The sequence below is a fragment of the Lactuca saligna genome, chromosome 5 (assembly GCF_052625555.1).
Source record: "Lactuca saligna cultivar CGN05327 chromosome 5, ASM5262555v1, whole genome shotgun sequence".
In the NCBI taxonomy this organism is placed as follows: Eukaryota; Viridiplantae; Streptophyta; class Magnoliopsida; order Asterales; family Asteraceae; genus Lactuca; species Lactuca saligna.
Window position 1 is genome coordinate 149,942,067 of NC_136421.1, and position 14,352 is coordinate 149,956,418.

Genomic DNA, 14,352 nt, shown 5'->3' on the forward strand with positions numbered 1-14,352 from the left:
TTAATTAATATTAAATAAAGTAGCCACCAACCATACGCCTCCTTCCCCCACCTCATCATTAAGCACGTCTCTCTCTCTCTCTCTCTCTCTCTCTCTCTCTCTCTCTCTCTCTCTCTCTCTCTCTCTCTCTCTCTCAATTATAATACTCAGTTTCAGGTATGAATTTTATGTTTTAATATGGTGAGTTTTTTGGTAGCCATGATGTGGTGATAACGGATCCACGATGTGGCAAAGTAGCATGAATTGCGGATTTCATTAAGCCACCATGATGTAGTCATGTAGTAGCCACGACATGGTGACAGCAAGGTTCAAAACTCTAGACTTCGAGCCTTGAGTCATATTTAAAGGATGTGATGGCTAGGTTTTGTCTACCATTAGTCTTCATCACTCCTCTATGTACATAAGATCAAACTCTAGCCACCTTTCAAGCTTTTGAACTCATTTTGGTGATTTTGTGACCATTGAGCGAAGAAGAAGAAGAAGATTTCTAGTGCAATGATCCATCAAGCAACTCATCTCCACATTTGTAATCATCTTTTGGACCATTGTAAGTCTTCAAGACTTAATCTTTATGGTTTATTTCTAATAGATCTTGGAAAATTAGCATATTAAGGTCTATTTTGGAAGTTTGAATGATTGGGAGTGACTCACCAAGGCCCTTAGAGCATTTTATCTTATGGATCTAGAAGTTAACAGTGTTTTGAAAGCCATGCATGAGATTTATGTCATTTTCTTACCTTTTTACCTAATTTGAGTGAAGGACGTGAATGTGTCATGCATACCCATAAAGTTTGGATTTTATGAACCTTTAGGGTCCTAAGAAGCCTTCTGGAACGTTTGGGAAAAGGACTTAACAGATTTAGAGCTTAATAAATTAAGTTGTCTTCAGCTAGGAACCACGGTATGGCATTGTAACAGCTAAAAAATACAACAATTTTAAACTTTTCAAAACAACTCATAATCATAAAATATCTACAAAATCATTGTTTCCAAAGTGTTTATTAATATCAGAGTATCCCAAAATCATAAGGCCATAAAACAGCAGGATGTGTACGTTCACGCCTTCGCCTTTCCGTGATCATCATAAGTACTAGAAACAATAAAGTAAATTGTAAGCCAAAGCTTAGTGAGTACCACCACATAAACATAACAAACAACAACATGCATAAATAATCCTTCAACTTGAATAAACTGCTTCGCAGGGCCTACAGCCTATCTAGACCACTCTTCGAGCCTTTGACATGACTAGACCGCCACGCAGGGCCTACAACCTAACTGGACCACTCTCTGGGCCTTCGGCCTGACTAGACCGCCTCGTAGGGCCTATAGTCTATCTGGACCCCCTACCCCCGGGTATCTTAGCCTTCAGCACAAAGCAGGACCGCTTCAACCCAATCAAACATAACATGTCGACATATACATAACATATAATCATATAACCAGTCAACAAGCAAACAGACAGATCTACAGATCACTACCGTATACTAATATCTTATATACCAGGATACCGATCTAACAGGTCTCTATAGCATAATAACATACTATCATATAACAGAATATCCAATCTAATGGGTCGGTCTTGGTGCCTTCGACCCATAAGTACAGTGAGGAAGACTCAACTCTCAATCTGAATAATAGTTGATGAGGTCTCGACTCCGAATCTCAACACTAACCGTCACCTATCCATCCAAATGACCAATTCTCAAGCACAATCCAAAATACCCAAATTACCCTTAAGTCAAACTTGGTTAACCTTGGTAAAAGTCAAAGTCAACACCTAGCCGATTCAACCCAACCAAGCCAACCCGACCGAGTCGACTCAGCCGAGTACGTTGGGCATACTCTTTTGTACGTGGGGCATGCTCGATGGTTGACCAGCTTACGGGGTGTTGATCGTGTACGCACAGTGTACCACTTGGTACGCCCAGCGTACACACCAATTCAGCCCTTTCCCCATTAAGAACTTAATACTCCAAATCTTCACGTCCAAAGTCAGATCCAAAGCCAAAATACCCTCAAGAATCATAAAGTTTCCAACTTTATGACTTTGCATGTCCATTAAGTGCTTAAAATACAAAATCACAACATATTAAGCATTAACACCTTCTATAGCATGCATGGAGTGAAACTAACCCCCAATACGACATTTTTATGACTCAAGACACCTCATAAGGTCTGAAAGGAAGAATTATTGGGTCAAGAACATGTCATTCTTAAGTGAACTTTATACCTCCCGGAGGTTGCTAACAAGAAGGAAAACTCATATCCAAGATACTTCCCATCTCCAAGCTCTTCTTGCCACATTCTTCTTCTTCAAGAACACCTCCAAAACACTCCAATGGGCTCAAAAAGCACTCTTCTCGCTTAGGTTTACCTTGGGTTCATTTTTCACAGAGTGAGGCTGATGAAGAGATGAAACATGAGGCTATAATAGGGTTTATATATAGACAAAACCCAAAAAAATAGGGTTTGCATTTTCTTTATGTACGCCCTGAGTATGAGGTATACCCCCAACATACTACTTCTGGACGGAATTACCATATTGCAACTATGGGCCAAATTGCAATCCTTTCAAACCCAAGGTCTAAAATGCAATATTCTTTCATACATAGGTTTAAAATTGAAAATAAATCAACATTGAGATGTTACAATTCTCCCCCACTTAAATCAGACTTCGTCCTCGAAGTCTATTGTTGCAACTAACCTAGGGTAGTGTTCCCACATCTCCACCACGAGTCACTCAGATGGGTCCTATCGACCGGTAACCGGGGACTATTTCACCCCTACTACTACTACATAATATCATATCACATATATCATAATCTGGCTAGCATTGTTGGGTACTAAACTACCCCTTCGGTTCTATCGACCGGTAACCGGGGACTATTTCACCCCTACAACTACCACATAATATCATATCACATATATCATAATCTGGCTAGCATGGCTGGGTACTAAACTACCCCTTTCGGTCCTATCGACCTATAACCGGGGACTATTTCACCCCCTACTACCACTATCACATAACATCATAACATGCTAGCACATAAAACATAACAGTTAGCAGCAAACCTAGATGAATACCACAAAGACAATCATCTAACATACAACTCCTACTAGTGGGCCGACATTGTGGTCGTAGACCCACCACTACTGGAAGGTAACTCACCTCGTACGAGCAGCTCCTGATAATCTGTGCGGGAAATCTCTGTTTGCTGCTACTCCAGAAATCCTCCAGCTATAATCCCCACAAAACACTCAGTTAGAATCTGATATCTACTCTTAGGGTAAAATGACTATTTCACCCCTGACCAAGTCAAAGTTAAAGTCAACTTCCAGTTCACCCGATTTACCGAGTTGGGCCGCCAACTCGTCGAGTCCCTATCCTTTCATCTGGCCTTCTTCACGCCTCAACTCGTAGAGTTTGGCAACGACTCAACAAGTTCTCCTTCTAAAATAACTCTGAACGAACCTTCATCCGACTTGCCGAGTTGTATGACCAACTCGTCGAGTTCATCTTCATCATATGAACCAGTCTTGTCCTCGACTCACCGAGTTGTATGAACAACTCGTCGAGTTCATCTTCAAGAGTTGGAAGATGGCTTTTGACTTACCGAGTCCCAAGAACAACTCGCCGAGTCGCTATTGTCCAAGTCCCATTCCTCCATTTTTGGTGTACAACTCTTGTCCAAATGTTAGATCTAGGCTCCAAAGATCGATCTAGCACTTAAAGTTACTAACTTTACATGCATGCATGGGAGAATGAGCTCAAATGGATCAAAAAAGGGCTTCTAATATGCATGGGGCTTTCAATGGGTTCAAAGACAGCTACTTTATGCCTTAGGGTCCCTTAATGACCTTGGATCTGAAGCCTTAGCCTCCAACCATGCTTGCAATCATGGTTGGTTACCAAGAATGACTCCTAGAAACCCTAATTTCATTCAAGAAGAGATCTAGCTTAGTAATGGACAAGGTATGATCCTTATACCTCAGATAGACTGTGAATGATGCTTAAGCTCGAATTCCTTTGGCCTCTTCTTGTTTCCTCAAGCCTTCCCTTCCTTCCTTTGATCACAACCCACTAAGATTACTCAAAAGCCTTTAGATCTTAACACACACACACACAACTAGGGTCGGTATGGAGGGTTCTGGAAGCAATAGGGATGAAAGGTGGCTGAATGAGACATTTAAATAGGGTGCAAACCCCTTAGATTAAGGTTTTGTCCATGTAACACCATAAAATTTAAGATAATTTTTCGCATTTTAAAACACATTTTCCAACCACATTTAATAAAAAAATCCCATTGTATCATATCTTTGTTTCACCAAAATATTTCCCAAGATCAAAATACATAAAATCCCATGCGTGTGTACGAATCATGCCGGCGCCTTCCCGCGATCATCACTGGTAGCTGAAACACATAACACATAACACTGTAAGCATAAAGCTTAGTGAGTTTTCCCAAAATACCATACATAACATATACTAGCCACTCAAGGCTATAACTCTGTGGGTCCTTGGGCCCTAACTCTGTGGACCCTCTGGTCCTAGCTCTATGAACCTTTCGGTTCTATCTCTGATATACTCTGATATACACATGGCATAAATCACATAGAATTGATGCAGTGCAACACAACACATAAGTAGCATACAATAACTCTGTCACATAACTCTGATTACCACTCAAGGTAAAGTATAGTGAGAAGACTCACCTCAGATGTCTCGGTAAATCTCTGACTCGGTAGAAATACGATATAGCCTCCACCTAATCACATAAAGTAATACTCTCATAAATATAACTCTCAGGACTATACTCAAACCTCTCTTGGCACCCTCATAAGGGTACCCCTCTTTTGGCTCAAAGGCCCTCATTGTTGACCAAAGCCTAAAAGTCAACCAAAGCCAACAGTCAAACTTTGACCTGACTCGTCGAGTGCACTTGGGCAACTCGGCACGCCTGCACATGTCCACTAACTCCCTAGTCTCGTTTGGCATGTCGAGTCCCTCCCCTTGCTCGATGAGTCACACCTGACATGAATAGTGAGGCCACCCCGACTCAACTCGCCGAGTCTCAAGATCAACTCTGCGAGTTCGGCCTTGAACTCCAGTCCTCCAATCCCTCTCTGACTCACTGAGTTATTCCCCCAAGTCGGCGGGTCTACTCACTGAGTGATTTACGGGAAACCCTAACCCTACACATCGAGTTTGCCCTTGGACTCGGCGAGTTCATGCCATGTACAAACTCAATTGACCTCATGAGGTCATATCTGTTCCTTTGGTCCATAGATCTGACCTTCCCAATACTGATAAACACGTAAAGCTCGAATCTTGACACTCATGGGACGTCTAGAAGGTTTCACTTGGTGATTTAGCCCCAAAAATAACATCCTAAGCTCAACACCTCTATAGATCAACATAAAGCAAGCTGAGATAAGCTCTTTAGACCACTATGGGTCCAGATCCGAGATCTCAAAGTGAATAAGGGCCATGTTCTTACAATTTCTTCCATTAAAGGTCATGAAAACTCTACATCTATGGATTCCTTCAACACAACAGATAAAAGGGGGGTATAATACCTCAAAGATGAAGTCTTTAGCTCGAAATCCACAGATGCACCACCTCCTTGATCTCCTCTAAACTGGAAACACCTCCTTCTTGTAAGAATCAACCACAAAGATCAAGAAATATCTCATTTCCTCTCACAAACGCTCTAGCTCTTTTAGGGTTTCTCTCTGGGGTCTGGTAGCCGCAAATGACGGCCCTAAAGGCCTTTAAATAGGTCTCAAACCATGGAAATTAGGGTTTCATTAAACAGCGTGGAATCGCCGAGTCCACTCATGGACTTGTCGAGTCCAGTCATGAACTCGGATGAGAATCCACGACCCTACTCGGTGAGTCTAAGAACCAACTCGCCGAGTCCCTCCACAAATTTCAAAATAAATGAATAAAATAATATACCTGGGAATCTGGATGTTACAGTCCAGACAGTGCGGACTTGTCGAGTCCGGGTGCTGACTCGTCGAGTCACTCACTTAACTCCCGTCTCCAATCCGCTTCTACTCGACGAGTTGGGCCACCAACTCGCCGAGTCCCAAGTCAAAATGAGAAATATACTTGAATAAAATATATACCAGGAATCGGGTGCTACAGTTATATATACCTTCTATACATAATACATAATTCTAACCTTTTTATTCTTCAATTTACACATGAACACTTGACATACTTCTTCTGCAGAAAAATAGAGCAAAAAATTATCCATCATTATCATCGACGATCAACAGTATGTACTTCTATGCCTTATTATTTTCTAGTTTCACACTTTCAATTCATGTTATCAAATCATTGCATACTTTTATGAACTCAAACCTCAATTCTCATTAATCTAATTAGTTATTTCAATAGATGGGTTTCCAATAAAACCATTTACTTTGAATTTATTCATTTCCTCCTACTATTTAATGTCTTTGTCAATGTTGTTATTGTTTTTTTTTTTATATTAAAACTTTTGAATTAAAAAAGGCTTCAATTTCACACATTTTTGCCTTTACGGAAAATCGATAATGCAACATTCGGTACTATTCATGCAAAGGGTAAATCTGGAAAATAATTTTTTTATCCCTTCATAGTAGGAATATTTTTTTTGTACAAATGAAGTACTTCTGAACCATAAATACATTGTTATTCTATTCATGTATTTGTATTGTTGTTATAAATTATTGTCTGATACCAATTTGGCATATTTGCCCATACAAAAGAATAATGTATACTTTTGAATCATAAATGCAATGTTATTCTATTTTTTTATTTGTACTGCTCTTTTAAATTATTGACATCTGTCATTTTTTTTTTATTTGTACTGTTTTCTAAATTATTGACTGTTATCAATTTGGAATGTTTGTCCCTACAAAAGAATAGTAATATACTTCTGAATCATAAATACAATGTTATTCTGTTTTTTATTTATATTGCTCTTGTAAATTATTGATTGCCGTCAATTTGACATATTTGCTATTTACTTACTTCAACTTACTTTTTTTTTTATTATTTTTGTTAAATACGTGCAAATCTTCGTTTAAATTTAGTGATTACTACTTTTTTTTCCCTTTTCTAATCAACATCTCACATTTGACCATTTACTATGGCAATGACAAGTAATATTGTTTTCTCATAATTTTATAATTGATTGGATTTCATGTAATAAAATGATGTAATAAGTCGGAATACAATTTTTCGTATTTTAATAGTACCTGATGAATAAAAGAAAAAGAATAGGAGGTTAATGAAACTGTCATCTATAAGTGTAGGTTGTATAAGACATAAATAATTTTTTATTTGTATTGTACTATTAATATATTTTTTTAATATATTTCCCCAATTTATGATATGAATTTTCATTTTAGAAAATAATTTTTTCACACCCCTTAATTGTTGTGTTACCCGAGACCCTACCGAATTACCTTCAGCATCTCCGTCTCATAACATCATACATCTGAATGTGCAATCCATATTTATTTCGTCAAGGTCATCACTTTCACAAATAACCGGTTAAGGTAAATTATAGAAATAGAGAATCCAGCCCCCTTCTGATCCATTCATTTCTGCAAGCAGGGAGGATCCGGAGCTAAGACCCTTCCTATTCGAGGCCGGGTGGCCTTGCCCCACAAGATTCTTAATTTCTTTTATATTATATTTACCTCCACATCTTAAATCATATAACATCAATTTTAATTTCACAATATATTAACTGTTATCATTAATTTTTTAATACATATATGTCTATAATGTTTAATTGGTATAAGTTATTTTTTCCTTTAATATGTTATTTAATGATTTGGATGAGACAAAGCATTTGCTGAATGGATTTTTAAAATTGGTGAAAGTAATATGGTGGTCCTAATGTTGGTGAAGCTGAAGTTGAATTTCTAAATGACGTTATCGTTCGCTCTACAAGTGATTATATTTATTCAATTGTATCGATAATTTATCCGTCTTTTGAAAACCATCTTGATGATCTATCATATTTTCAAGATAAAGATATTTTGGTCTCTACAAATGAAGAGGTCGATGCTATCAATGATTACATGTTAGGATTGATGAAATATGAAAGGAAACTTATTTGAGTTCAAATTCTTTATGCGAGGCAGAGTCAATAGATTATTTTGAGGAATCAGTTTACTCTCTGAATGTATTGAATGCTTTTAAGGCATTTGGAATTCCCAACTATAATTTACACTAAAAACAAGTGTTTCAGCCATATTGCTTCGTAATATCGACCAAACCAAAAGTTTATGTAATGTTATTATGTTACAAATTGTTAGACTTGGAAAATATGTCATTGAGGCACATATTATAGCAGGTAGATTCTTCAATAAGACTACTTATATACCTCGCATGAAGCTAACTCTGTCTGATAAAATAATTCCCTTCCGTTTTAGGCGGATGTAATTCCCCGTAGTTGTTTGTTTTGCTATGACGATTAATAAGAGTCAAGGACAATCATTATCAACTGTTGGATTATATTTGTGTGGACCCGTCTTCACTCATGGTTAGTTATATGTAATTATTTCTGGCATGATAAGTAAAAAATACTTGAAGATACTCATATATGACGATGAAGATCGTTCAACCAATGAAAAAAATTTGTTGTCTACAAAGAGGTCCTTCAACAATTATAGATATTCAAACATTTCATTTTATTTTTTAAACTTTTCGATATAATCAATAGCAAGAAGTCTGTTTCTGTTACTTTATCATTTTTTTAATTATTGTGACGGTTTGTTATAACTTGATATGTATTTTATACGTCCCTCTGTTTTACATGAGTCATAATTTAAAATTTAATTCTAGTTAAGTTTATAACTATATTATTATCCGATTAGTTCGCATATAACAGAATCTTCGAACAATATTTGTAGTTGGGTTTTAAATGTCACTACAATCTGTTAAAATTCCTACAAAATCGTAGGTCGTGTTTGAGAATCGTCTGACCGAGTCGAGTCAGACTTTTTTGGCTGACTCGGTCAGGTATAAGTGTTTGATAATCACTTTTTGTGCATCTGTCTCGCAAAGGAATAACTGAATGGGAAAGAAGTGAAAAACAAGCTGACTGAGAAAGGTTCCAATAATACCCTTCCTTAACGTATCTCTTCTAGCACCTCCTTATGAATCCTGTTCCAGCGGCTCCATTCTTCTCCCCAACCAGCAAGCATCGTCAACTCCATTCTTCCTCTTCCAACCACCAATCGAAGCTCCTTCCTCGTCTCATCAAGTACGCTTGAATTTTCCGATTTTTGCTGTTTAAATTTTCTGTTGAATGGTCCGATTTATGCTCTTGATTTTTCAAAATCTGAATGGTAAAGTTCCAATTTTTGCTGTTTGTTTGCTCTTGAATGTTTATTTTGCTATTGCATCGCCTGATTGAAAGCCTTGAAGTTCTGATCTTGAAATCCAAAAGTCAAATAAAAAGTCAAAATTGACATGCCGAATTGGATTATGTGATTATGAAATCAATTCATGTGCTTTTTATAAGATATGGTAAATGACGAAGTGATAAGAGGTCCTATGTGCTTTGATTATTCCTCATAAATTTCAATCAAAAACTATTGTTTGACTTTATTTCAATATGCACGTAAAGGTTCACATTAGTTGATTTATTATACATGAATTTCTTTTATCTTATATCTTTAATCATCTTAATGTATTGTTTGTTGAAATGCATACCATGTGTTTGATTAAATGCTCAATGAAAACCAATTGTATTTCTACATACCATGTAAATTTTTATTCCTTTTGTTGTACTTAAAATTCCATTTTTCTATTTGAAATTACATACCATATAACTTTATAAAAACAATGATGCCTTTTATATTTTATATTTGGATTTTTAAAAGAATTTGTGTGTAATTCACATATCGTATCTTTTTATAATTCTTCAGCAACTTCATCTATCATTGTATATAGCAGAAGGTAAAATGATCATTTTTTATCGGTGAGGATATTCAGTCAGATATACAATCAAACAACATAATTTCTTACCCAGTCAGGATTTCTTACTCAGACAGATATTTCTCAATCAGGTCTTTCTCAATCAGCAACTATCAAACATAACCGTAGTTTGTGTTCAAGAAATAGAATTAAACAGAAATCTACAAGATAATTCTTTGATTTCTTTCTCCAAGATGGACTATGAAGTCAATACCTTCTAAAGGAAGCCCAAAACGCAATCGGGTCCTTACCATAAACGTTGTCACCAAACTCCCTGTGTGTGTTTCTCTAAGAAGCTTCGCATCTCAGAAGTCAGATCTTTAGCCCCGCCATGTGCTTCTTTGTTCGATTTATCATGTGAAAAGCTGTTGATTCTCTACGCGTTTCTCATTTCGCTTTTCAGAAATCTCCCAATCATCTTTAGAAGTAAGAATTTTTGCACTTTCTACAACCCCTGATACTTCATTTTCTTTTCTAGGGTTTCCTTAGTTATTCCCCTTCGTGCTATTCGCTCTGATGTTACTTGTATACTTTCTTCACTCTCATTTTACTTGCTCATCATCCTCTTCTCTCATTTCGTCTGCATTGGGTTTTGATTCTATTGTTCATAAAACATTTGCAGGGTTTTTGAACTAGAAATAGATTTATTCATAGGGTTTGAGTTCTATCGACAAGGAGACAACACCAAGTTTACTCTGATTTTCTGATTCAAGGAAAAGATTTGTTAAGTTGGGATTCTACTACCCCGTCTGTTAGCAAGATTCTTCAATCGAATTAGGGTTTCTGTTCGAACTTCAAACTACAAACATCTGATATTGGGTCCGAAGAAAAACCGACTTTCTGCTCTTGAATTCTAAGCATTCTGGGTTTATTCATCGGTGTAAATGGAGAAAGATAAATCCCCAAATATCGGTGGGAATCTATTACCTCCTTCTGGTCGACATTCAGTTTTTTCACCTCAATCTGGGAACAACTTTGGTCCAAAACCAGAGCCATCAGGATCAACAACATTACCTCCAAGTCCAATCGGACATGTCGCATCAGATTCTAGCCCTTTTAGTCATGATATCAGCAGAATGCCTGATAATCCACCCAAACATTTAGGCCATAGACGCGCACATTCAGAAATCCTGACTCTACCAGATGATATTAGTTTCGATAGTGATCTTGGTGTTGTCGGTGGCTTCAATGGCCCTTCATTCTCCGATGAAACCGAAGAAGATCTGTTTTCTATGTATCTTGACATGGATAAGTTAAACTCTTCATCCGCAACATCATCATTTCAAGTAGGCGATTCATCATCTTCTGGAATCCAAGCTTCAGAACCTGCAACATTGCAACCTGAGAAACCTAGGGTTAGACATCAGCATAGTCAGTCAATGGATGGGTCAACCACAATTAAGCCTGAAATGCTCACTTCAGGCCCTGAAGAAACATCTTCTGTTGATGCTAAGAAATCCATGTCTGCTGCAAAGCTTGCTGAACTTGCTCTTGTTGATCCAAAGCGTGCAAAAAGGTACAATTTCTCTCTTCACTTTTTCTATCTGTTATTTTGTTACAACTTATAATTAGGAGACCTTGTAATCATATAATTGGAACAATAATAATTATATTTTATATATATTATTATTTTTTTTAATAGGATATGGGCAAATCGACAATCAGCTGCAAGATCAAAGGAAAGAAAAATGAGATACATTGCTGAGCTTGAAAGGAAAGTCCAAACACTGCAAACTGAAGCAACTTCACTCTCTGCTCAGCTCACTCTTATGCAGGTTTCTTTCATATAAAATAAATTAATTATTTAAATATATAAAATCAAGAGTGTTATTTATTTATTTATTTTGTTATTTCAGAGAGATACAAATGGTTTGACAGCTGAAAACAGTGAACTGAAAATGCGCTTACAAACCATGGAACAACAAGTCCACTTACAAGATGGTATAAGTTGATATAATTGATTAATTTCCCTTTTTCTTTATTATGTATTTTTGAATCTAATCAAAATTCCGGAATTGCCCTCAGCTTTGAACGATGCATTGAAGGAGGAGATTCAACATCTGAAAGTATTGACAGGACAGAATCTTTCAAACTTTCCTCAGACATCTTTTTCATCAAACCACCACCAACAGCCGCCACAGCAGCAGCAGTTTTACTCCAACAACCAAGCCATGAACATGAATATGAACATGAACATGAACATGAACACCATGCTAACTGCACAGCAGTTTCAGCAACTCCAGATTCAGTCACAAAAGCAGCAGCAGCAGCACCACCTCCACCGCCAGTTTCAGCAGCACCACCAACAACAGCAGCAACAGGAGCACCAGTTTCCGTCGGAGATGAAGCAGAGGACCCAAATGACGAATTTGCCCCTGAAAGAACATGGTGCTGATTTCAACCTACATGCGCCTAAGGATTGAGAGAATGTTAGTAATGGAATGGAATGGAATATGGAATTGGGATAGATATGTGTTTGAAGGGTATTTCTGTCTTTTTTTTTTTTTCTTGTAGGTTGTTAAAAGATGGAGTATATGTTGTGTTTGTTTAGGTTGTTGGTCAGTAGTGGTATTGAATGACTTAATTGCTTTTGGTTGATGTTGATGGATGAAGAAAATGTCTAGAGTATATGGAGGATTTTTATTTTTTAATTTTTTGAAGTGGTGTTACTGTTACTTTATCTTTTTAGTTCCCTGATTACTACTACCTTATGTTGTATCTTTTTTATTAAGGTTAGGGTTAAATGCAAGAAGTAGCAATATGCTTGCGTTTATTTGTTAATTGTAACATCGTATTTTTATTTCTAATTACATTGTGAAATAAAAATATATCCATTTGTAACAATGTAATTGAAATACAAAATCATTTTTACTGTTATAATCGAGTAAAACTTTCAGACTATTATTTTATAATAATTTTTTTAAGTATTGTTATAGACTAGTATTTAAGTCTGTTTTGCTGTTAAATCAGAATAACATATCACAGCTTTCAAAAACACTAAAAGCGTAAAAGAAATGATTGCTGGGTGATTTATCAAAAGTTGTGAAGAGTGTAGGGGTTATTTTTGTAAGTTCAAAAATTGGAGGCCATAAATGTAATCTGGATTAATTTATTCTCCGACAAAACAATTATTGTTGGAAATGGAGACGCATGATAGAAGCTTATGATATAGGAAAACCTTTACAACAATTGTCAAGAAAATGAGGCGCAAGATAGAGGTTCTGTTAGTAAAACTCATATATACACAGGGTTCTAGTTTACAGCTATATAACAACTTATATATAAATAACATGGTTATGAAGCATTACGTGGCAACAAACCCAAAGCATTAAGTGGCAACAAACTTACAAACCCAAACCCTTAGACCATCCACATAGTGCAATACAATTAGTCTTTCAAATGTATCATATAAGATTTTATAATTATCTTTATATCAGAGCAATAACAACCTTCTTTCAAATATGGTCCTACTGCCACATCAATAACTACTTTATTTTTTTTATAAGATATTTACTTTAATATTAATTCAATAATAAAATAGTATACGTAGACCATGTGTAATCTATAAATAAAAACAATTATTAAAATAAATACTCATAAAATAATAACGAACTTCACCATTAGTCTATAAAAAAATAATGTTGAAAACAAAATTTGGATCAGACCTATCGTGCTTAAAATAATGTAAAGGAAATTTGATTAATTAGAATGTTAATATAAATAAGAATGTAATGTATAAATACTATTATATAAAGATGATGAGTCTTATTTATGCTTTGCAAGCCTTTCATCTGCTGAAAGACAAATGCTTAGTTGGCTTGAAAATGAAGTCCACATATACTTTGAAAGGAGATTGCAAGAGGCGATATGGATGCTCTTAAAACAGAAAGGAGTGGTGTCAGTTATCTTATTGTTTTTCTATCATATTTGCATAACATGAGATTTGGTATGCCTCTTTAATTTTTTATCATTCGATTGTATTTTTTTCTTATTTTTTGGGAATGGAAACTGCTCTAACGAAGGTTCCATGTCAGCTTTCTGACACCAATTAATCCCATGCTGCAAACATCAAATAACATTATTTAAAATACGATGAAAAAAATAACATTAAATTAGAACATAAGGTCCTCAAATAGAAAGACCCATTGTAAGAACGTGAAATTTAGAGTAAGTTGACTTTTAGTCAAATATTGACTAAAATGGTAATTTGGTCATTTATGAGAAAAATGTGAGATTATGAAGTTGTGACTTCATAAAAATGACCAACATAAGTTTAAGTCACTTAACAGAGGTAATATGAGTAAGTTACAGAGAAATAATTCATGAGAAGATGCATTATTGGTCAAAAGAGTAAAATGGATATT

The 14,352-nt window shown here is 36.1% G+C and overlaps 1 protein-coding gene across 2 annotated transcripts; it reads left to right on the plus strand.

Annotated features, from left to right (window-relative positions):
* Positions 1-10,219: 10,219 nt before the first annotated feature.
* On the plus strand, positions 10,220-12,639 carry LOC144996892 (putative transcription factor PosF21). 2 transcript variants are annotated; one of them, XM_078956671.1, is made up of 5 exons: positions 10,220-10,414; positions 10,611-11,504; positions 11,631-11,763; positions 11,845-11,929; positions 12,014-12,639. In XM_078956671.1, the coding sequence occupies exons 2-5, from the start codon at positions 10,873-10,875 to the stop codon at positions 12,409-12,411; spliced, it is 1,248 nt and encodes a 415-aa protein (XP_078812797.1). In that variant the 5' UTR covers positions 10,220-10,414; positions 10,611-10,872; the 3' UTR covers positions 12,412-12,639. The 2 variants fall into 2 exon arrangements, with proteins under 2 accessions (XP_078812797.1, XP_078812796.1); XM_078956670.1 differs by having other exon boundaries at positions 10,220-11,504.
* The last annotated feature ends 1,713 nt before the right edge of the window (positions 12,640-14,352 follow it).